The sequence below is a fragment of the Aulonocara sp. 'chitande type north' Nkhata Bay genome, linkage group LG8 (assembly GCF_057382095.1).
Source record: "Aulonocara sp. 'chitande type north' Nkhata Bay isolate Kocher_YH1m ecotype deep benthic linkage group LG8, A_spYH_male_GT1.1, whole genome shotgun sequence".
In the NCBI taxonomy this organism is placed as follows: Eukaryota; Metazoa; Chordata; class Actinopteri; order Cichliformes; family Cichlidae; genus Aulonocara; species Aulonocara sp. 'chitande type north' Nkhata Bay.
Window position 1 is genome coordinate 24904773 of NC_141351.1, and position 25529 is coordinate 24930301.

At 42.7% G+C, this 25529-nt stretch overlaps 1 protein-coding gene across 2 annotated transcripts; it reads right to left on the reverse strand.

Moving 5' to 3' along the window:
* Positions 1–709: 709 nt before the first annotated feature.
* On the reverse strand, positions 710–24659 carry LOC147323876 (uncharacterized). Of its 2 annotated transcripts, XM_086304488.1 has the most exons (4): positions 24347–24659; positions 3790–3928; positions 2673–3681; positions 710–2219 (listed from the first exon to the last, which is right to left on the reverse strand). In XM_086304488.1, the coding sequence occupies exons 1-4, from the start codon at positions 24499–24501 to the stop codon at positions 853–855; spliced, it is 2670 nt and encodes an 889-aa protein (XP_086160614.1). In that variant the 5' UTR covers positions 24502–24659; the 3' UTR covers positions 710–852. The 2 variants fall into 2 exon arrangements, with proteins under 2 accessions (XP_086160614.1, XP_086160612.1); XM_086304486.1 differs by having other exon boundaries at positions 2673–3928.
* Between the last annotated feature and the right edge of the window lie 870 nt (positions 24660–25529).

Sequence of the window (25529 nt, forward strand, 5' to 3'; positions counted from 1 at the left end):
GATGCCTGTTGTCTGTTCTAAAACTATAGTCGCAAAAGCACAGACTGTTCAATAATCAGTGCTTTAACTTACATAAGCCCTGTCTTTTCACACAGGCTGACCTGTGGATACATCAGAGACTTTATTCACTGTAGTCTTTTTAATTTTACTTAGAAATGTAAAAATTATTTTTGTAGAGCAGCAGCTGAAATGTTATGAAGAGTACTACGGAGGCTCTATTCAAAATCTGTTAGCCTATTTGGCCACTCAAAACACATTTGAAAAAGAAAATGCCTTTTTAGAATTTCAGACACAAAAAAGCCCTAAAATTTATTTGAGCCCAAATCATTATTTTTTTTCCTAAACCTAACTGATTCTGTAGCCAACAAACTTCCCCCTGTGGTTTAGGGTTAGGAACTTGAACCTAGAAAACTGAAAATATATGAATATAAAGTCAACTGAATCTATAACATGTTAGCACTGAAGGAAGCTGCAGGAAAGGTTTCTGGCAAAAAGAACGTACCCTTCTAACGGCACCTTTACCTGGTTACTTTGTGTGATAAATCATAAAATTTTAATTGCTGAAAGCATTTCTGTCATGCAACAATGACGAAAAGGTCCCAGTCTTTCTTCCATTTCCTTTTTAACACTAAAATTAATTTGAAGTGCCATAAGTCCAAGAACCTGCAAGCAGCACACATGAATCATTTTTTTGAAATGTAGAAACCACAAAAAAGGAAGCACCAGTTCTCCCCCCAGTTTTATTGTTTAGTATTATATAATTTACAGATTTATAATAAATAACATAATTAGAAATACTGAAAAACCACCATTGCATTATATATGTTTTGTCAACATATATTAAAAAAATATTCATTTAATTACATTATGATTACTGTCATGTAAACTTTTCACCACAATCAAATGGTTCATTCCCTGGCGTCTCATGTGTCTCCTCAGACTTCCCTCTCGCGTGAATCTTTCTCCACAAATGCTACAGTGGAAAGGTTTTTCTCCAGAGTGGACTCTCATGTGTGTCTTCAGATTTGTGCTTTGGTTAAATTTTTGTCCACAAATATCACAACCAAAAGGTTTCTCCCCTGTGTGGACTCTTTTGTGGATTTTCAGATTTCCTTCTCTGTTAAATGTTTTGCCACACAAGTCACAACCAAATGGTCTTTCTCCTGTGTGAACGCTCATGTGAGTTTTGTAATGAATCCTCTGCGTAAATCTTTTACTACAAATGCTACATTTGAATGGTTTCTCACCTGTGTGGACACTCATATGTCTTTTCAGATCCCCAGGCTGTGAAAATCTTTTACTGCAAAGACCACAACCAAATGGTTTCTCCCCCGTGTGAATCCGCATATGCGTCTTGAGATTTGTGTTACGGTTAAATTTTTGTCCACAAACACCACAGCTAAATGGTTTATCTCCCGTGTGGACTCTCATGTGTCTGTTAAGGTTGTATTGATGTCTAAATATTTTTTCACAAATGTTACAGCGGAATGGTTTCTCTCCTGTGTGGATTCTCATGTGGGTCTTTAGATGTGCGTTTTGATTAAATCTTTGTCCACAAGTATCACAGCCAAATGGTTTATCTTCTGTTTGGATTCCTTCTAAATCAGTTCGGTTCACTTTTAAGCATTTCTTATTAGCTAAACAGCATGAAGACCTTCTCCCTGAACTACTGATAACATGTTTCTGAAGAGACCGTTTACACTTTAAACCTGAATCAAGAGCCTTGCTGTCCTTCCCACCATTGCTACTGACTTCAGTTTCTGGTCCAGAGTCTGTCAAAGGCTCCTGCCAATCATCATCATCATCATCATCATCATCAATACTGACTTCAGTTTCACAAGAGTCAGAAACTTTTCCATCAGTATTTTGTTTTAAATGACCAGACTGGTTTTTGTCAGGGTCTGGCTCTCCACAGTGCCCTCCATCAGTTTCTGACTTTATTTGTTTGTCTGAGCAGCTGCTTGGAGGCTCGGAATCATTGTTGTCTTGATTAAGTTGCGAGCAGTAAGGTTTCTCTTCATCATCTTCACTTTTCACTCGAATTGCAGTGACTGGAAACCTGGTAATATCAGTTTCCTGCAGCCCATTAAAGTACTCTCCCTCACGACAGGTGAAGAGTTCCTTCTGTTCTGCCTTTATCTGGTAGAGGTCTGAGTCCTGCTGGTCCACAAAGGGGCTCAAGGGAAACTCCTCTTTAATCAGGAACGTCTGCTGACCATCTGCAGGGAACCCAGAAACACAAATGTCCATAGACTGGAGTATTTAGCATGTGTCGGTTGTTTTATTTTCAATATTTACTGCATTCTCCCTGTCACTCATCTGGCTATTTGCCTGTCCTCCCCAACTGATCTGTACAGCTTGACATGGCTTCAGTTAGAAAAAAAAAAGAAGTCTATTTTAAGCAAATGGAACAGTGTGTCAGTTCTGGGATATTTGTGAAACACATCTGTTGGAACGAGAAGCATCATCCTGGCCGTGTCAGAGCCAGAATGTCATGCAGCTGCAGACAGTGTATTTTTGGAGTAAATCCCCACTATCAGAAAATCCCTAATGCTTTGGAAGAAAGCACAATTACCTGCTATACACTATTGTGAAAATAATGCGTTTTGATAGCCCATACGAGTTATATGTTAATACGCTACAACAAATGCAATTGAATGTGCTTCACTTACCTACTCTGTTCAAGACTTGTGTCTGCACCAGGTCTGAAGCAGCTGATTGTGTCACGAGTGCCATCAAACCAAGACGTCTTGGTTCATCTGGTCGAAGGCTCTTAACTCCTGTGTGGATGCTCCTGTGTCTTTTCAAAATTCCTGGTTGTGAAAATCTTTTATTGCAAATATCACAGCTGTATGGTTTTGCTCCTGTGTGAACTTTCATGTGTGTCTTTAGGTTTCTCTTACAGTTAAATCTTTTACCACAGACATCACAACCAACCAGTCTCTCCCCAGTGTGGACCCTAATATGTCTCTTAAAATGATTCCTCTGTGTAAATTTTTTGCCACACATACTACAGTTAAAGGGTTTCTCTCCTGTGTGGACAATCTTGTGTCTTTTCAGGTCCCACCGTTGTGAAAATGTTTTATTACAAACAGCACAACTAAATGATTTCTTTCCAGTGTGGATTTTCAAATGTCTATAGAGATTATACTGATGTCTAAATTTTTTTTCACAAACGTTACAGCTAAATGGTTTCTCACCTGTGTGAACTCTAATGTGTGTTGTAAGATTTGCTTCTCTCTTAAATTTATGTCCACAGACATCACAATCAAACAGTCTCTCTTCTTTGTGGCCCGCCATCTGTGAATGTGGATTTTGCTTCATTTTAAAACATTTTTTATTTGTCCTTTTTCCCAAATGACTTGTCACATGTCTCTGAAGAGTTTGCCTATAAAGGAAATGTTTACCACAGTCAGAGCAGTTGAAGGATGTGTTGGCACTGTTAAATTCCAGATCTTCATTTTTGCCTGACTCAAGTGTCCTGCTCTTCTTTCTACCATCATAACTGTCTTCAATTTCAGGTTTATGCAATTTATCACCAAAGCTGACTTCCATCTCAAGAGAATCAGGACTCTGTTGTGGGTTTGGGTCAGTGGCTGATCCTGGTCCTCCACAGTCCTCTCCATCAGTTTCTGCTTTCATTTGTTTATCTGAGCAGCTGGTCAGAGGCCTTTGATGAAGCTGCAAGGAGTCAGGTTTCTCATCATCATCTTCACTCTTCACAGGACTAATTGGAAACCTGGTGATATCAGCTTCAACCAGGCCATCAAACTGTTCTCCCTCACGTACCTCATTTTTGTGATGAAGGTCTGTGTCCTGCTGGTCCAGACTGGGACTCCAGCGAACCTCTTCTTTAACTGGCAACAGCTGCTGAAGATCTGAAAATTTTCCATTCATAGCAGACGATGGTGTGGCACTTCTCTCATAGCTGAATAAAGAAAAACAACAGGATATGTCTTAAAGTCACATACCATTTATTTTAATTATGATTTATACTAAAAGGAACAGTGGACTCATGTGTGCAAAAAACAAGAATAAATAACAATCACGGACAGATAAAAAGACACACACTGTGAATGTACAGCATCAGTTTTGTGTCTGATATGAAGGAAAGTCCACACATATAGAAATCTGTGCTTTGTCACTTCAGGACTGTGTCAGTAAAATACAACATGAAACATCTTTTGGGGAAATTGCTTTTTTTTTTTTTGCATGACTCTGAATGTGTTTTTGGAAAAGCTTTTTTTTTTTCCTAAAGGAGAAGAAGACAGAAAAAAAGTTATTAGTGCAGTGGTTCCCAAACTTTTTTTGCTAGGCCCCCTTTGTTTTACAAGAAAAATGTTCGCCCCCCCGCGTGAGTGCACGCGCGCATGCACACGCACGCACAAACACATCCTCCAACCACACACGCCCATATTTTGCTCCACTGCGGTTTATTTCACACCTCAAACATTTAGTAGAATAGAATTAGAATAGAATAGAATTCAACTTTATTGTCATTGCACATGCACAGGTACAGGGCAACGAAATGCAGTAAACAATTAAGCAAATACAAGTAATGTGCAATAAACTACAGGTAGTAAGAAAATAAACTACTAACTCTTTTACGCTACGTCCACGCCTACACGGGTACTTTTGAAAACGCAGCTGTTTCGTCCACACGTAAACGGCGTGAATCACCGAAAACTGAGATTTTTTAAAACTCCTTTTTTGCGTTTACGTGTGGAGGAGGAATACAGAGTTTGTCACACAACATCAAAGGTATGTGCCTTTTTCACGTCACGCTGTGCGCCACGTTATTGTTTACATGAGTTGAATCGCAGAAAGGCAGATAGAGACAAAATACTGTTAATCTGACTATCTGCAGGTTTTACATGCTTACATACACACGCAGTTACTGTCCCTCCATTTACAAAGACAGAGGCATCACGGTGTGATTATTTTACTGTAGTTGTTTTTTTCCTGTGTAATAATGTTCAACATTGCTATCAATACATTTTTAAAAAATGCCTCTCTGTGCAAAATGGGTTTAAAAACATAAACAGCTGTAGGATACTGTTTGTCCGTGATTTGAACCGGGGGAACAAATCGTGGCAGGATCAGTCTGATATTATTTGTATCCCGCTGTAACTTTACTGTATAAAGAACTGTCATCTCCAAAATGTCACCAGTAGTTAGCCATTACAACAAGTGTTTGTGAAATAAAAATCAAGAATGTGGGATACTGTTTGTCCGTGATTTGAAGAGCCCAGAGCTGCTCCTGACAAAGGGAAAACCAATTCTGCAGGGAGACCTACCTCGGCACTTGTGCAGGTGAAACCAAAGGGAAGATTTGCTTAACCATATTTTCTAGTCTTTGGCTTAGAATGAAGTTGTTTTGGAAACATATTCAGCTTCATCTCTTGCTTTGCATTCCTGTAGGCGCCCCGTGCTAGCAGTGTGCAAGCGTTTTGTCCCCCCCCCTTTCATACTGCGATGCATGCATCCCTGCCATGGCTCTGCATCCCCCCCCCCCCCACACACACACACACACACACTTTGGGAAGGTCTGGGTTAAGGCATCTACCTATCTTTCTCCCACTCCACTTTGCTTTTAGTTATGAACAAGAACCCAAAACACTTAAACCCTACTTTCCTGCTAAATGAAATTATGCTGCTTTTGGACTCCCAACATGTTTGTCTATAAACCTCCTGAGCTGAAAACTGGCCCCAATCAGTCCTTCATATGAAAGTTATTGTCGCAGCTGATGCTGAACAGGCTGAGCACAAAATCTTCAGAGTTAAAAACTGGCTCCAATCTGCCCTTTATACCAGAGTCACTTCACCTCACACTGATACATATACCCGAGAAAAACCGCGGTAAAGTGAGCCGTCATTTGTGAGCCGCGGTCAAGCCAGCCGCCTCGTATCCGCCGCATAAATTTCCTTGCGCTTTTACACCAGTCTTTACGGTAGCGCCTTTACGCTTTATGTGCCGATTGAAAGCCTATACCCGCGCACACGTGCGCGCGCGCGAACAGTCGCACGCACATGCGCGCACACAAATTACAATGAAACAGCCCGATACAGTCAATACAATTATGGAAATGTCAGAAATTCATTAAAAATCATCCTGAGTAGTTGAGGTCCAACTTTCAACAAATCCCTCCTCCGGGACACCTACTGTACCTGTGTGCCAAGTTTCATCCAGATTTACTGTAGAATTCCTCAGAAATTAAAGGGTACTTGTATCCACTGCAGTCAGCCAATACAATATAATTATGTCAATTTTCAAAAATTCATGAAAAATCATCCTGAGTAGTTGAGGTACAACTTTCAACACATTCCTTCTCTGGGACACCTACTGTACCTGTGTGCCAAGTTTCATCCAGATTTACTGTAGAATTCCTCAGAAATTAAAGGAAACGTATATTCAACGCAATCAGCCAATACAATAGAATTATGTCAATTTTCAAAAATTCATTAAAAATCATCCTGAGTAGTTGAGGTCCAACTTTCAACAGATCCCTCCTCTGGGACACCTACTGTACCTGTGTGCCAAGTTTCATCCAGATTTACTGTAGAATTCCTCAGAAATTAAAGGAAACTTATATTCAATTCAATACCATCAATACAATAGAATTATGTCAATTTTCAAAAATTCATTAAAAATCATCCTTTTTTTTTTTTTTTTTTTTTTCTTTTATTATTTATTTATTTTTTAACATTAATCAGTTCACATGAATTCATCCTCCCGAGGCGAATGGTTTGAAGTTTCCAAGACACGTTAGAGGAGTGGAATCTTTGCGTAGGGAAGGCTGTTGGAAAAAAACAAAACAAACTACAGCCATTCACTGAAAAACAGACTCTATCAGCAAAGAGATATAACATTAGTAAGGTCTGTGGCAAATATGCAGAATTGTTAACTGTTTCACTCTTTAGAGGAACAATTTTCAATCATTAATGAGGCAATCATTCTGTTTTATCAAGGTGGTTACAAGACAGCAGTCAATAATTGTAAAATCTATACTTTTTGTAATTTTTTTTTTTTTTTTTTTTTTTTTTTGGCCTGTCCCGTTTGGCTCTTTTGCCATCAGATGAAAAGGCAAAGAAAGATGCCCAACGGATTTACTTTACCAAACTGACCATCCCAGCCTTGCCGTAATGGTCCATTTGATTCACCTTTTATTGTTTATTTTATTTTCACTTACTGAATACGGGACAGACTTGACTGGGGGAAAGAAGGGGAGAAAGAAAGAGGGAAAGAGAAACAGCTGAGAAGAGGGACGGGGGAGAAGGGCAAAAGACAAAAACCAACAGAACGGGCAGAGAAAAAAAAATGCATAGATCAATCACCTGGATCACCTGCTGAGAAAGAAAAAAGAAAGCAAGCAGAAGAGAACAAGAGTAATAGAATAAACAACATCACAATGATATATGGGAATATGACAGTAAATACTAAATGTTAAACATTATTGTGCAGCACATAAGATCAACAGAACACAGTGTGCTTTGAGGTAGGAGCCAAAAAGGGTGTAGTTTGTGGGTGTGATCACCCATGTGTACACCTGTGAGCATGGACGCGCTTGTTTTTTGTTTTTTAAAAGGTTCCTTCATGTAATAATCTGCTAGAGGGTGTGGGGGGGCCACAGCCCCGTCCTCCAGGGCGTGAAGCAGGTGTGGAGGAGATCAAAACTCCAGACATCCAGAGGCCCCCAGAACACAAGAGACCAAGGAAGACCAACAGAGGGGCAGCCGCGCCACTGTCCCAGAAAGAGCTGAGGAGAGTCCCAGATGAGGGCTCACTCAGCAGCCGCGGAGCAGAAGCCAGGGGGAGTTGCAGTGACGCGCCCGTGAGCTCCGCCGGCAGCCAGCTGCGCCTGAGTGACCGAGCCCCAGGCCGAGAGGCCGGGGGCACCCCACCTCCGAAGTGGCCCGAGCGAGCCCCAGGCTCCAGGCCCCGATAAGCGGCCGCCAAGGAGTGAGCCGGTGTGTACCTGGACGCCCATCCCCGGACACAAAGAACCACCAACGCACCGATGTCTGAGGGGGTCCGCCACTGGCAGGGGAAGTGGTGGTAGGGGGAGATAGGCCTCCAAACCTTGGAGGGCCTGAGATGTCCCCAGAGAGGTGGCGCCTGACACCCAACCTGACATATAGACACAGACATACAGGCACACACAGATACAAACATCCATTCCCACCCTCATGCTCTCATATGCACTTACTCCACACTCAACCAACGTGGAGACAGACATAAAGAGACGTTGTACACACGATCACACTCCCCAAGCGTACTCTACAAACCGGGTCTAGGTGCCCCCGCCCCTGGAGGGGGGAACTGCACCCAGACCCAGGTGGTGTTTCCTTTTTCCCTGCGGTGGGGGGAGGCAGACCGCCCCGACTCCGCAGCAGCAGGAAGGCTCCACACTCCAGACCGCAGTCGGACGACCAACTCCTCCTCCTAGTCCTAGCCCCCCTGCTCCAGCAGGTCGCAGAGAACGGGGGTGAGAGAAGACTCCGAACCTCCCTCCACCCGCTCATTGTACGGCCATACCACCCTGAGCACACCCGACCTCGTCTGATCTCGGAAGACTGGGATTTCTAATTAGATGAAAGGTTTTTAAGCAAATCTGAGACCAGAAGTTTAGGTCTAAGTTAACTGATAAATCCGCTTCCCATTTTGCAATAGGAAGTGATATTGATTCATCTGTTTTAGAAAGCATTCTGTATATTTTGGATAGTAATTTGGGGGGTTTAAGAGTAAGAAATTGAACCACACTTGGTGGTGTTTGTAGTTCAACTTGACCCGGTTTAAATTTCTTTTTTACTATGGATTTAATTTGTTGATATTCTAAAAATCTTTTCTTGTTGATCCCATATTGTGTAACTAGTCCGTCAAATGAAATAAATTATGTTCCTTCTAGTATATGTTCTAAATATTTGATTCCTTTATCACTCCAATCTGAAAAGTTTATCATATTATTGTTTTGTAATATGTCAGGGTTGTTTCAGATAGGTGTACATTTGCATGGGATTAATGAAGACACCGTCAATTTTAGAAACTCCCACCATGCTGTCAGAGAAGAGCTGATGTTGATGCTTTTAAAGCATTCATGTCGTTGGATGTTTGAGCTGATAAATGGTAGGTCTGAGATCTCTAGATTATTGCAGAGTGCTTGTTCTACATCTAGCCAAGGTTCATCTAAGAGGGTGTGTTTTAGCCATCCTGAGATAAACTGAAGCCTGTTGGCTAAGAAGTAGTGCTGAAAGTTAGGCAGTTCTAGTCCTCCTTTATCCTTGGTCTTTTGTAGTGTTTTTAAGCTTATACGTGGGGGTTTATTTTTCCAAAGGAATTTGGACATACATGAATCTAGAGATCTGAACCAATCTTGTGGCGGTTTAGTTGGGATCATTGAGAATAAATAATTTATTTTTGGTAAGACCATCATTTTTATAGCGGCAACCCTTCCCATGAGTGATATGGGTAGACATTTCCATCTAGCCAGATCATCTTCTACCTTCTTTAAAAGTGGGATATGGTTTAATTTAGTTAGATCTGCAAGCTTGGGAGAAACATTAATACCTAAATATTTTATATTTCCCGATTGCAGTGGTGTAGAAGAGGAATTATGGAGGGAGCAATTAATCGGTAGGACTGTAGATTTTGACCAGTTAATTGAGTAATCTGATATTCTTGCAAAAGAGTTTATCAATTCAATCACCCCAGAGATATTGGTTTGTGAATTTTGGAGAAAGAGTAACACATCATCCGCATAAAGGCTGATTTTATGTTCCACGTTCTTGCATTTTATGCCCTTAATTACTGAATTCTGTCTAATTGCTGCTGCTAGTGGTTCAATAAAAATTGCAAATAGTGAAGGGGAGAGTGGGCATCCCTGCCTGGTGCCCCTCAAGAGACAGAAGCTGGAGGATGTCTGGTCATTTGTTCTAACACAAGCTGTTGGGGAATTATATAATATTTTTAACCAGTTTATGAAAGAGGATCCAAAACCAAATTTGTGTAAAGTTGCAAATAGAAATTTCCAGTTAACTCTGTCAAATGCTTTTTCTGCGTCTAAAGAGAATATTGTAGTTTCTAGGTTTTTACTGTATGAGTAGTCTATCAAATTAAGTAATCTACGTGTATTTGTTGATGAGTGCCTACCTTTTATGAAACCAGTTTGGTCAGGATGAATTAAGAGGGGGGTTATTTTCTCCAGTCTCTTTGAGAGAGCTTTGCAGATTATTTTAAGGTCTACATTTATAAGGGATATTGGACGATAGCTTGAGGGATATACAGGGTCTTTGCCTGGTTTTAGCAGGAGATTAATGTTTGCAGAATTCATATTTGATGGAAGTCTGCCCTTTTCTTTAATTTCCAACAACGTTCTGTAGAAAACTGGTGCTAGAATCGACCAGAATTCTTTGTAGAATTCTGCAGGAAAGCCATCTGGACCTGGAGCCTTATTATTGTGCATACTTATCAGGGCTTCCTGGAGTTCACCTGGTGTCAGTGGTGAATCCAGTGCCATTGCTTGAGTGTCCAATAATTTTGGAAGAGTTATGTTGTCCAAAAACTGATCAATTTCTTTTTTAGATGGGTTTATTTGTGGTGAATACAACGTTTTATAGAAATCCCTGAAAATGTTGTTTATTTGTATCGGTTCATATATTGTGTTCTGTTGTTAATGACAAGTAGTTAAACATATGCCATTTTATGACCAGTAGTCAAGGTAGTAAATTAGCTTAACAGCTGCAGGCCATATATTAGCCTTTAGTTCTAATGGTGTACTATGTATGTAGTTTAGTCTTTATTATACTCTTGAATAAAAGAAACATAATCATTTGTAGTTCATTAGACAAAATGTGCATTACTCTGTATCCTTGATCAGCTGTGAATGTCTGACACTGTTTTCTTGAGAATGTTTTACTGCTGAATCATGTGAAGAAGGCCATAACAGGGAGACTAGGTGTCTGAGCAGAAGAGATAAAACCACATTCTTCACCCCCCTTCCAGTTTCACACAGAAAGACAGGGAGGCAAGGTCAGGAGCCAGGCTCACTAAGAATTAGAAAAACATGTGAAGATGCAGCTTTTATGACAAAGAGGGGGGTCAGGATTAGCTATAAAAGTCTGTGAAAGTTGCCACCATTTTGAGACATGCTGTCGAACCTCTGCAGGCATCTCTCCCGTCCGGACGTTGTAATGCTCTTATTGTGATTTGTACCGAAATAAATGATTGTTGATTGAGCATATATACACCGAGTAGTGTCCTTCCTTCAGCCCAAAGATTCAAAGAACTGCGTGTTTTCAACAACTTGGTGCCGTGTGACCCGGATCTTTGGTGTGCTGAGGAGGTGCAGATTTGGCCTTTGGTGAGATCGTGGGGCAAGGCGAACGGAAGACCGGTCTAACAACAAAAAGGTAAGCACAACCTGTTGTATTATACCAAATGTGCATATTGGGCTTTCCAAATTAATCTGTTCGCTGAGTCACATGTATTTTCACAGTAAATTTGTCGGTGTCTGGTTTTTGGCGCAAGATACTAACAACATAAGTTGAGGCTGAATTCCAGGGTGTTAAATAAACTGCTTCTACCGAGATACTAATAACACACTACGTTGGTCTAGATTGCAGTAATCTGCTTCTACCGAGATACTAATAACATACTACGTTGGACTAGAGTGCAGCCACTTTACCTTCCACATTTAATTTTGTCTAATACTGGCTTCTGTAGCAATAATACGTTAGAATTTATTCTGAAGACGCGGCCATAAGTTCAGTACATTGAAGTCGAGGTTTGTTTATTTTGTTTATGGTGTCAGTGACGTCCTGGCTTTTGCCGGCTATGAAATAGAAGTTGATTTAAGGACAAGCAGATACTGGCTTCACGGTGCAGTTGGACGCTGGCAACGCGAGAGCGAAACACGTCCGTAGGTTTGGTTTATGATACGGCGTGTTCCGGTGGTGCGGCCGTGAAGTGCAGTAGTGGTTGGTGCTAATTTTAGTACATTTGAGAGAGGTTTTGACGGTGGTTTGTGGCGTCAGTCGAGTATAAAGGGCTGCGGCCATAATACAAAGTAAAAATTTAAGTACAGAGCAACACCTGGTTTATGATGTCAGGTATAACTTCGGGGATGCAAGCATCACGTTTATGATGCGACTTTGCCCCGTGGTGGCGGTCATAATCGCAGAGAAAAGGGTATTTTGGTCTATGGTGCAGTGTGCTTTAAGAAGATCTAATAGTTGAGCTCAGAGGTTTCTGTGTAAAATTCCCGCTGAGGAAAAGTGTTGTGTGTGAGTGTCAAAGCGCGCTCTGGGTGAGAGAGAGTGTGTGGAGCTGCGAGGCGCGCTCTGGGTGCTGTCTTGTGGGTGAAGCGTGCACTGAGGGAGAGTGTGACTGAGGCGCGTTTTGAGTGTGTTTTGTGTGGAGTGTGAAGCGTGAACACAGTGACAGTGACGGTTGATGTGTTTGACTAGGAGGACATTAGAGCAAATACACATTTTAGGATCAAAGGTTGATGCCTAGTGTACCTGTGGAACATTTGCCCTAGGAGTGGCGACCCTCCTGTCCAGGGACGCTTGGCCAGGACCGGCGGCGTCCGGGTGCCGAGGTGGTGACTTGGGGAGGTGAGGGCCCCCGCATAGCTACGGAAATAACACTGGAACGACCGTGCAATCACGGGTTCACATTTATTTCCGGACTAGAACAAGACACATTTTGCGAACAAACGTTGAGTCTAGATTTAGTAAAGAAATATAAAAAGGTTGAATTCCTCGTTTCAGTGGCTGAAATTGTTGTGTGCCTGTCCCCTGACGAGTGTGAAATTAGAATAAAGAGGGAATTCGGAGCCACATAGAGATAGACGGGCATAATTGGGTGTATTACTCTGTGGTGTAAATATTTAAAGTATTAAAAATATAAAAAAAAAAGGAGTGAAAGGGCGAGAAGTGTGTGGTGGTGTGAATATGTCGGGTCTTAAATCTGACATAGAAAGAGGAGAAATGCAGGGTGAGTGGAAAACTGTTGATGAGCAGGTGAAGGAGTTGTTGCGGGCGCTGAGGGTCATGCGACCTGGCAGCGTGGGTGAGAAAAAATCAAAGGCTGCAGCTGTGGCAGCCAAAGTTAAAAAGTTGTGTGATAAGGAAGGAGTGAGAGGAGAATCAAGAAGTTCGTTGGCAAAATTACTTCTGGGAATAGCACAGAAGCGTCAGGAAGAAGAACAGGACATTAGTACACAGTTAGAGGAGGCTGCTTTTTGGAGCAGGCGGAAACTCGGGAAAAAGTTGCAGGAAATTCAGGAGGAGAAAGCCCGTGTAACAAGGTGGGCTGTGACATGCCAGGGGGTGGAGCACTGGATGAGGGAGAAAAGGGAGGAGCCTGAGAAGCTGATGCTGCCGGCTTCTCCGGTGAAGTCATCGCTCACTGGCTTTCCCCCTCCCTATCAGGCCCCCGCCCCCCTCTACCCTGTGCTGAGGGTGGAGCAGGGCTGTCTCTCTAGTGAAAATGGCCAAGTTTTAGAAGTTACAGGAGGCTATGTAGATTGTGATATATCTAAGGAGCCCAAACGACCTACTCCACCCCCGAGGGGTGAAATAATAAAACAAAGCTCCACTTTTGTTAATGAAGAGGGAGCTTGTGGCGGAGTGCAGTCACCGCCCATGAAACAGTCTCCCCAGCAGGTAGAGTCTGAAGAAGAGCGGGCTGTGCGGCTGCTTGAAACAGCTATAATAACTCTAGAGCAGCGTCATCAAATTTCTGAGGATGAGACATGTAGTGGAGTAGTTGTTGCACCACAGGTTGAGAAAGGTGAGGTGTGCGGGCCCGATGGGGACGCATACGAGGGCTGGTTATCAGGCACACTGGATGATAATACACCAGTAAGTGTCTGGGAAAAGCAGAAATTAGATGCAGTGCCGGAGCTAGAAGAGGCCTTTTACAATAGAGCAGCCAGAGAAAAAGCAGGAAGAGGCAGAGTAGCTAAACCTAAACTTCCAAACAAACCACACCCCATGACACGTCGGAGCCAGGATGACAGGGACACTTTGTCTCTGCCGGGATCATTTCCCCTGGTGGTGACCGCTGGGGGTCACATGAAATACAAGCCATACGGGGTGGGAGATGTAACTGCATTGATTGAGTTATTACCTCCTATTACAGACGGAGGTGCAGGGTGGTTGAGAGAATTTGATAGAGCAACAACAGGTGTTCAACTGGCCCTAGGTGATTTCAGAGCTGTGGTGGCCAGATGTGTTAAAGGCACAGCACTGGATGACATAGAAAAAATAGCAGGTACAGCATTGATAGCTGATAGCATCCCGTTTTGCCGTGTTGTGAATGAAATATCTCATGCATTACGTGAAAAATATCCCACTCCAAATGCTGCTAAGATTTTGAAGTTGTTGTGGAAGCCTGATCAAACTCCAAGGGAGTACATAGAACAGGCTAAAGCCACATGGGCCCTTAACACTGGCCAGCATCCTGGTAGAGAGGGGATGCAACAATTGTGGTTTAGAGACGCTGTGTTAAAAGGTGTGCCCGAAAAGGTCAGAGTGGCCATGACTGATAATCCCGACATGGAGGGAGCAGAGTCTCATGTGTGGGAGAAACATCTGGTGCATCGCCTGCAGACAGCTCATGATGAGGTTATGGCTAAAACTGAGGAGACAGATAGCATGAAAGAGCAATTGTTGAAATTACAGCTGGGTGAAATGAGGGGAAAAGCAAATGATAAGAAAAAGGATGAAAAAATAGCAAAAGTAATGGTAGCTCAAGGTTTCCAGCAAATGGGGACTGATGTTGATCCTAATGCATTGCCAGTAGACACACCGGGACCCGCGCGAGGCACAAATTGGGGTGGCCGTGGGGTCGGTAGAGGAAATTGGGGCTCACGTGGTGGTCAACGGGGAGGAGGCGGCGGCATGGGCAGGCAAAGGGGTGCGCCAAGAGGAGGTTTATATGTGCCAGGGACTGTGTGCTTCAACTGTGGTCAGACTGGACATTGGTTTCGAGAGTGCCCAGAACCACCTCAGCCGTTCAGCAACAACATGCCACGTTCAGCCAGAAGGGGGCGTGGACAATGGTCGGCCCCCAACTCACAGATGGCTCCACCAGGCCAGTATTCAGTGGAATACGGGCAGCAGGGACAATACTGACACACCCCACAGAGAGGCCTGGAAATAGGGGGAGGGGCAGACCCCCTGTTACCACTGAGGGTTCATGGACGTAACCTGCCCTTTTTAGTGGACACAGGAGCGACGTATTCCACCATTCGTACGGCTCCTGACGACATCCCACTCACAGACACAAAAATCAGTGTTATCGGCTTCTCTGGGGTAACCATGACTTTGCCAGTGACTGTCCCTCTAAAGACGGAGTTAGGACGCCAGTCCTTAACCCATTCATACATGATTTCATCACAAGTTCCAGTTAATCTGTTGGGCAGGGACCTGCTCATTAAGCTGGGAGCTACTATCATGTGTGGAGCTGATGGATTGACAGTGACTTTGAGAGATGGCACACAGCTGTCCTGTTTGCAATCAGGAATGAGAGGACAGTGGCTGTTATCTGAGGATTGTGAACGTACAGCGCAGATTTACTGGGCGCGACTGACCACATCAGATGGAATTCTGGCACAGTACCAACTCTGGCGTCCCTGGATAATGTCCATGTCTGTTTACTCTCCCTTGCGTGACCCCTACCACGTGACCTTGTTTTATGATCGCGAACGCACTGAGTGCTTTGAGGAATTGTTTAACGAGTGTTTAGATGAGACAACTTGGGAGCTTAACTCTCAGGACATTTATGTTGGCACAGCTGGAGTGGCAGCGTTTGTTCCACTCCCTGAAGATAAAATGTGTTGGTATAGAATGGGGGATGAAGCGGTTCCCCATGTGTCTTTGGCAGTACACGAGGGTCATCAAGCAAAAGATTTAGGCCCCATGGTGAGAACAGCCACAAGGGCCACAGATTGGCAACAAACACAACTCACTGATGTCTCATACTCACCCAGTTGTAAAACATATCGAATTTCTGTGACAGCTACTGATCAGAGTGTGTTAGAGCACAAATTTTTAAAAGCGCACACATGGCAGGGAGAAATCTGATCACGAGGAAGCTGTTAAAGGCTTAACAGAACTCCCAGACACTCTGTGGTCTAAAGGTCCAACTGATGTGGGTTTAACATTTTGTTCACCCATCACATTTGAGTTAAAGGATGACACCCCTATTTGGCGTTCACAATACAGACACAGTCCAGAGGCAGATAATGGTATTGCAGAAACTATTTCAGGGCTCCTGCAGGTGGGTGTGCTGGAGTCGTCTTCCTCTGCATGGAACACTCCGATCCTCCCAGTTGAAAAGTCAGGCACGGGCAAGTATCGCATGGCACATGACCTTAGGGCAATAAACGCTGTCCTTAAGACACAAACAGTACCTGTACCAAACCCCTACACAGCTCTGACTAATTTATCTCCAGATCAGCGGTGGTTCACATGCATAGATTTGGCAAATGCTTTCTTTTGTCTCCCTCTGCATCCATCTTTAAGAGATATTTTTTCATTCACATACAGGGGCCAGCAGCTGCGTTACACACGGCTGCCGCAGGGTTTTGCCCTTTCACCTGGCATTTTCAATCAGGTACTAAAAAATGCTCTTTCTCCATGTGTTTTACCTGAAGGATGCACACTGATCCAATATGTGGACGATTTGCTGATTGCCGCTAAAACAGCTGATGCTTGTTTTCAAGCGACACTGACGGTGCTTCGCCAGCTGGCTAAAACAGGCTTTAAAGTAAGTAGAGAAAAACTCCAACTTGTCAGAACTGAAGTTACATTTCTAGGTCGTGTGGTGGCGATGCAGACGGTGGGCATGTTGGCGTCCCAGAGGGAAACAATTATGTCACACCCCCAGCCACGTACAGTTAAAGAAATGTTGTCATTTCTTGGGCTCACAGGTTACAGCAGACACTACATTCCAGACTATGTGGACAGCAACCTGTGGTTGGACTGGCTGATTGAAACTACAAAAGAGCAAAAGGTGTCTGATTGTGTGGCATGCGCTACAGCACGCCCACGTTTGTTTATTGAACCGGCACCTCTGTATCCAGAGGACCCCTGGGGTTTTGATTGCATGCTCCGACTTACTCGGAGACCAGTAACTACAGGAAAATGTGCTCCATTATCTGCTTTATTTCCCCCAATAGATAATAACACCATTCCCGGACCGTTCACACCTAGGAAAGCTAATTATACTTGTTTCAATTTTACTGCAGATGATCCCGGAGAGCAGGAGTATGACGCTGGCGAGATCCCAGCTGATTGGTGTGAGGCCACATTTCCAGGAAGAGGAGAGGCAGCGCGTGCGAGCGCCACGGTCGTGGGTACTTGGGCTCGAGCCGGTTTGTACTATTATTGTGGAGGTGGGAGTCTGCATGTGCGAATACCAAATGAAGCGGTTGGTGTTTGTGCCATGGTCAGACTAGGAGCGCCTCTGCTGATAATAGGGGGTAAGGATAATTCTGAGAGGGTAGAGGGACATGCGCAACGACCACCTAGGCGCAGACGTCAAGGGTGGCCTAAGGGATCATCTTGGTCGTTTGATTTAACTGTTAATTCACCCACATATATAGATTCTATCGGTGTTCCGCGTGGCGTTCCAAATGAGTTTAAATTAGTAGATCAGATAGCAGCCGGTTTTGAAAACATTCCAATACTTTCTGCCTTGTTTCCCGTCACCCCCAACAAAAACGTAGATAGAATTAACTATGTGCACTATAACGTTCTCCGACTGTCAAATTTGACCCGTGATGCAATTCAGGGCTTAGCAGAACAAGTAGGTCCAACCTCTCTGATGGCAGTGCAGAACCGGATGGCGCTGGATATGGTTCTGGCTGAAAAAGGAGGGGTTTGTGAAATGTTTGGACAAATGTGTTGTACTTTTATTCCCAATAATACAGCTCCGGATGGCTCTGTAACTCGAGCACTGGAGGGGCTACGGACTCTGGCCCATAATATGCACGAACATTCAGGTATCGACAATCCGCTGGAGGAATGGATGACTTCTGTTTTTGGGCAATGGAAGGGATTTGTTATGTCAATCTTGGTTTCACTGTCTGTTTTTACTGCTGTCTTAACCACATGTGGTTGTTGTTTGATCCCATGCCTCAGAGCTCTGGTAGTTCGTCTTATTGACAGGGCCGTAACCTCAGGGCCGGAGGGCCGGGGGGTTATGATGCCCCTGTTAAAGGATGATCCTGAGGAATGGAGAGACGTGGACCTTGTGACCCTGGAATGCGTCTTGTAAGTGATCTCTTTGAGAAAAGAGATCAAAGGGGGTGTTGTTAATGACAAGTAGTTAAACATATGCCATTTTATGACCAGTAGTCAAGGTAGTAAATTAGCTTAACAGCTGCAGGCCATATATTAGCCTTTAGTTCTAATGGTGTACTATGTATGTAGTTTAGTCTTTATTATACTCTTGAATAAAAGAAACATAATCATTTGTAGTTCATTAGACAAAATGTGCATTACTCTGTATCCTTGATCAGCTGTGAATGTCTGACACTGTTTTCTTGAGAATGTTTTACTGCTGAATCATGTGAAGAAGGCCATAACAGGGAGACTAGGTGTCTGAGCAGAAGAGATAAAACCACATTCTTCACCCCCCTTCCAGTTTCACACAGAAAGACAGGGAGGCAAGGTCAGGAGCCAGGCTCACTAAGAATTAGAAAAACATGTGAAGATGCAGCTTTTATGACAAAGAGGGGGGTCAGGATTAGCTATAAAAGTCTGTGAAAGTTGCCACCATTTTGAGACATGCTGTCGAACCTCTGCAGGCATCTCTCCCGTCCGGACGTTGTAATGCTCTTATTGTGATTTGTACCGAAATAAATGATTGTTGATTGAGCATATATACACCGAGTAGTGTCCTTCCTTCAGCCCAAAGATTCAAAGAACTGCGTGTTTTCAACAGTTCCCAGATGAATCTTGAACAGCACATATAGTTGTTTTTTCTTTATTTATTTTTAGCTGGTTTGCTAGAAATTGACCGGATTTATTACCATGTTCATAATTTTGTAGGCGTAGTCTTTGTACTAAGAATTTTGTTTTTTTTATCAATTATCTCATTTAATTCTAGTTTTGTTTTGCGTATTTTGTTCAATGTTTCCTGATCTTGGTGGGACGCGTAGGCTTCTTCTAGTGATTTGATGTTTTTTTCTAATTCCTGAATATTTTTGTTTTCTTTTTTCTTTTTATGTGATGAGAAAGAAATTATTTTACCTCTCATCACAGCTTTCCCTGCTTCCCATAGAACAGAAGCTGATGTTTCGGGAGTGTCATTATAGTTCAAATATGAAGTCCACTCTTTTTTAAAATACAGATTCCTTCTCTGGGACACCTACTGTACCTGTGTGCCAAGTTTCATCCAGATTTACTGTAGAATTCCTCAGAAATTAAAGGGTACTTGTATCCACTGCAGTCAGCCAATACAATAGAATTATGTCAATTTTCAGAAATTCATTAAAAATCATCCTGAGTAGTTGAGGTCCAACTTTCAACACATCCCTCCTCTGGGACACCTACTGTACCTGTGTGCCAAGTTTCAGCCAGATTCACTGTAAAATTACTCAGAAATTAAAGGACATTTATATGCAATTCAATACAGCCAATACACTACAATTATGGAAATTTCAAAAATTCATTAAAAATCATCCATAATAGTTGAGGTCCAACTTTCAACACTTTCTTACTCTGGGCGTCCTACCGTACCTCTGGGCCAAGTTACATCTCAATTCACTGTAATGTTTATCAAAAATTGAAAGGACAATTATATGTCAATGCTGGATGTGTGTCCTTTCAAAGTGACACTAAATAACAGAACTCAGGCACATCAGGGAATAATCCAAAAGGCGGATTTATTAAACAAAAACAACATACAAAATATCTCTAACCCATACTACATAACCTAAAAAGAAACAAAGGGACACTTAGAAGCACAAGAAAACAATACTGAAAGGGCAAGAGAGACAGCCCAAACATAATCCACAACTAAAACGCCAAAAGAACAAGTCATCCCACATAGCAGACGGGTCTTGCCTGGATCTGGTGTCAAGCCGGCACTGCTGGATGACTTCTGGCATGGTAAGATGGCACTGTTTATGTGATGGCATGCCACATTTGGCCTGATTGGGTGAATGTGACATGTTGTATAGAGCACTTTGAGTAATATGGGTGAGTAAAAAAGTGCTGTATAAGAATCAGTCCATTCACTGTCTGAACAGAGTTTCGTCATGTTACTTTTGCACTATTATCTTCCAGCACATGCTGTTATTACATGGCTTACATGGCTAAGGTACACATTAGGCTGACATCTGGGGCCAGAGCTGAAACTGTTCTGGGCCAGCACAGGGCCAGCAGTGTGTCTGCAACTGGCCTTGTGCTGGCTCATGTGTGGGCCACCTCTGGTAAACCAGATCTGGGCCACCATAGGGCCGTCATTCTTTGCGGTACGCAGGCCATGTGTAAGCACATTGTGTGGGACAGATCCAGGCCATACCAATTTTGCTATGTGGGAGGAATTATGTAAAAATAGAAACATCATAAAAATGAAAATGAACATAAAGTAAAATGTACTGAAAAGAACATCAGTATGGCCATCATTATTTGCTTGGAAAGTCTAAAGTTCCATGGCTTTGAACAGCCAGAGAACGCAATGCCCAGCTTAGAATGACTAAAAGTAACTTCTTTTAACATTCTGTCATTCTGCTTCTATATCAAACATCCACTAAAAATAGTCATTTGAAAAAAAATATTCGCCACTTTTCATCAGTTTGGGTTCCTCTGTTTATAGCAATTTTTAGAAAAGAACCCAATACCTTTGTCACTATACAGTTGTACAGTGAGATACAGAGCATCTCCTACTCATTGCAAATATGCTGGGAGGGTGGCTCTATCCACCTTAGTGCAGCTGCCGTACCATACTGTGATGCAGTAAGTTAGTAGGCTCTCAATGGGCGAGTGGTGGAAGGGTGAGCTGTAGTCCACAAAGAGCATTCTGGCGTAGCTCTGCCGCTGTTCTAGGTGACTCAGCACCGAGTGGAGGGTGATGGCATCTTCTGTGAATCTGTTTGCACGGTATGCAAACTGGTGGGGGTCGAATTCTGGGGGGAGGTAATTCTTGGTGTGCTGAAGGACTAGTCTCTCAAAGCATTTCATGATTACCGGTGTGAGGGCCACAGGGCAATAATAGTTCAGGCTGGTGATGGGAGACTTCTTTGGTACTGGGATGATTGTGGCTGATTTTAGACAGGATGGGATGGCTGCTTCATCCAGTGAGAGGTTGAAGATTCTGGTGGAGATGAGGGTGAGCTGGTGGGCACATGGTCTTAGCACTTTACCACGTATTCCGTCTGGACCGGCCGCCTTCCTGGGGTTCACTGCTAGGAACACACATCTGACATCGTGCTCCGTTACAGTGAATGGAGCGGTGCAGGAACCAGGTGAGGATGAGGATGGGAGCAGGGCTGAGGCAGATGAATGCTGCTGTTGTGGTGTTTCAAAGCGGGCGAAGAAGCTGTTTATTTCCTCTGCTAGCTGCACACTCAGGTTTTCTGTTTTCACAGTGCTGCCTCTGTGGTTTATGATGTCTATTATTCCATGCCATGTGTTGTTGCTGGACAGGTGGGACCCCTTTTCAGGTCAGCTCGAGCAGACCTGTACAGAGCTCTGTCAACAGACCTACAGGGAGTGCAGAATTATTAGGCAAGTTGTATTTTTGAGGAATAATTTTATTATTGAACAACAACCATGTTCTCAATGAACCCAAAAAACTCATTAATATCAAAGCTGAATGTTTTTGGAAGTAGTTTTTAGTTTGTTTTTAGTTTTAGTTATTTTAGGGGGATATCTGTGTGTGCAGGTGACTATTACTGTGCATAATTATTAGGCAACTTAACAAAAAACAAATATATACCCATTTCAATTATTTATTTTTACCAGTGAAACCAATATAACATCTCCACATTCACAAATATACATTTCTGACATTCAAAAACAAAACAAAAACAAATCAGCGCCCAATATAGCCACCTTTCTTTGCAAGAACACTCAAAAGCCTGCCATCCATGGATTCTGTCAGTGTTTTGATCTGTTCACCATCAACATTGCGTGCAGCAGCAACCACAGCCTCCCAGACACTGTTCAGAGAGGTGTACTGTTTTCCCTCCTTTAAATCTCACATTTGATGATGGACCACAGGTTCTCAATGGGGTTCAGATCAGGTGAACAAGGTGGCCATGTCATTAGTTTGTCTTCTTTTATACCCTTTCTTGCCAGCCACGCTGTGGAGTACTTGGACGCGTGTGATGGAGCATTGTCCTGCATGAAAATCATGTTTTTCTTGAAGGATGCAGACTTCTTCCTGTACCACTGCTTGAAGAAGGTGTCTTCCAGAAACTGGCAGTAGGACTGGGAGTTGAGCTTGACTCCATCCTCAACCCGAAAAGGCCCCACAAGCTCATCTTTGATGATACCAGCCCAAACCAGTACTCCACCTCCACCTTGCTGGCGTCTGAGTCGGACTGGAGCTCTCTGCCCTTTACCAATCCAGCCACGGGCCCATCCATCTGGCCCATCAAGACTCACTCTCATTTCATCAGTCCATGAAACCTTAGAAAAACCAGTCTTGAGATATTTCTTGGCCCAGTCTTGATGTTTCAGCTTGTGTGTCTTGTTCAGTGGTGGTCGTCTTTCAGCCTTTCTTGAACTGAACATAAGTTCCCTGCAATTTCTGAAGAATATTACAGTAAATCTGGCTGAAACTTGGCACACAGGTACAGTAGGTGTCCCAGAGGAGGGATGTGTTGAAAGTTGTACCTCATCTACTCAGGATGATTTTTAATGAATTTTTGAAAATTGACATAATTCTATTGTATTGGCTGATTGCGTTGAAAATAAGTTTCCTTTAATTTCTGAGGAATTTTACAGTAAATCTGGCTGAAACCTGGCACACAGGTACAGTAGGTGTCCCAGAGAAGGAATCTGTTGAAAGTTGGACCTCAACTACTCAGGATGATTTTTCATGAATTTTTGAGAATTGACATAATTATATTGTATTGGCTGACTGCAGTGGATACAAGTACCCTTTAATTTCTGAGGAATTCTACAGTAAATCTGGATGAAACTTGGCACACAGGTACAGTAGGTGTCCCAGAGGAGGGATGTGTTGAAAGTTGTACCTCAACTACTCAGGGTGATTTTTAATGAATTTTTGAAAATTGACATAATTCTATTGTATTGACTGTATTAGATTGGATACAAGTACCCTTTAATTTCTGAGGAATTCTACAGTAAATCTGGATGAAACTTGGCACACAGGTACAGTAGGTGTCCCAGAGGAGGGATGTGTTGAAAGTTGGACCTCAACTACTCAGGATGATTTTTAATGAATTTTTGAAAATTGACATAATTCTATTGTATTGACTGTATTGAATTGAATATAAGTTTCCTTTAATTTCTGAGGAATTCTACAGTAAATCTGGATGAAACCTGGCACACAGGTACAGTAGGTGTCCCAGAGGAGGGATGTGTTGAAAGTTGTACCTCATCTACTCAGGATGATTTTTAATGAATTTTTGAAAATTGACATAATTCTATTGTATTGGCTGATTGCGTTGAAAATAAGTTTCCTTTAATTTCTGAGGAATTTTACAGTAAATCTGGCTGAAACCTGGCACACAGGTACAGTAGGTGTCCCAGAGAAGGAATCTGTTGAAAGTTGGACCTCAACTACCCAGGATGATTTTTCATGAATTTTTGAGAATTGACATAATTATATTGTATTGGCTGACTGCAGTGGATACAAGTACCCTTTAATTTCTGAGGAATTCTACAGTAAATCTGGATGAAACCTGGCACACAGGTACAGTAGGTGTCCCAGAGAAGGAATCTGTTGAAAGTTGGACCTCAACTACTCAGGATGATTTTTCATGAATTTCTGACATTTCCATAATTGTATTGACTGTATCGGGCTGTTTCATTGTAATTTGTGTGCGCGCATGTGCGTGCGACTGTTCGCGCGCGCGCACGTGTGCGCGAGTCTAGGCTTTCAATCAGGATATAAAGCGAAAAGGCGCTACCGTAAAGACTGGTGTAAAAGCGCAAGGAAATTTATGCGGCGGATACGAGGCGGCTGGCTTGACCGCGGCTCACAAATGACGGCTCACTTTACCGCGGTCGAGAAAAGCAGCATGACGCATTTACACCTGTTACACCCCAAGTCTGAGTTTAAACTTTTGGAGCATCGTACGTACAATCTGTATCCCAACGGGGTTAAGATATTTCCCCCATAGGTAGCAGAGGTTACCTGTCCAGCAGAAAACACGCAAGTTCAGCGTCAGTCTGGAAACATTTGTCCCTCTTCAGTGCTTTCCACCTGGGGAAGGTAACACCGATGTTCACCCTGCCTTCCTGCGGCAGCCCCTCCACATTTACTTCCGTATCTTCGTGTTTTAGCTTCATTGGCGGCTCAGATTCGCGCTCCAGTGAGTTTATTAAACGCTGAGATCCTCCATTTGTCAGCTTGTGGCTCCTCAAAATTCACAGAACACAACACGGTTCGCAAAAAACATACCGAGGGATGGGCATCGTCTCCATAAGCTACATGCCAGTGAGTCCGATCTTTGTTTTGTTCCCCCCTGAAACTCAGTACAAGAAAACGAAGGTTCCTACACATTCAAGCCTCCTTTTTTCTCTCTAAACTTTAACTTAAGTAAAAGCCGCAATCTTACTGAAATAGATTAAGAGTACTAAAGATTTAGGCAAATATAATTAAAGTACGTGAAGCAATCATACTCATTATACAGAATAATAAACATTATAATCAAAGTTATGGATTAATGATGTTTAATCTTGTAGGTGGAAATAATTTGAAATGCTTAAATATAGCTCAAGATAAGAGATCTGAGTAGCCGACGATATGCCATATGGCTGAGAGCGGCTGGCCCGGGTTCAGGTCTGTTCTGCAGCCCTTTGTTACGTGTCTTCACTATTACTATCCAATAGGGCAAAAGTAAAAAGATTCTGTCGTATCCTCTGCTAACACCTATCCTAGGATGGATCCTCCGAGTTAATTTGTTTTTGTATCTTAAGACATCATTTTCAGTGTTTCTATACAATCTCTCATTGTTGAATCATTTTGGAAATAGTCTAATTAAGTGGAGAAATATCAATGAAGGGTAAGAAAGTAGTTGATAAGTTGATAAGAATACAATTTTTATTACGAACATACATACTGACAAAAAATACTGAAAATAAGCAAATTAAAAATCACTGATAACAAACAGTTATTAGCAAGGAAAAAAAACATGTTTAACCCTAAAGGGGATAGCTACTTAATTAAGCATTACTTTAAATTAACATTACTTTAAATTAACAAAAAGAACACACAGGGACTGTAGACACACAAGCAGGCTGTGATGTGTCATTAAGGATATAAAACTGCTTAAAAACTGGCGGTTTGTAAATTCTTCAAGCAGCTTCATGCATCT

Coding starts and splice junctions, on each gene's coding strand:
- LOC147323876 (XM_086304486.1), bottom strand. CDS start 24,501: ATGAAGCTAAAACACGAAGATACGGAAGTAAATGTGGAGGGGCTGCCG. Junction 3,929..24,346: donor GCGTGTTTTCTGCTGGACAG/GTAACCTCTGCT, acceptor TTCTTTATTCAG/CTATGAGAGAAGTGCCACAC. Junction 2,220..2,672: donor ACAAGTCTTGAACAGAGTAG/GTAAGTGAAGCA, acceptor GGTTCCCTGCAG/ATGGTCAGCAGACGTTCCTG.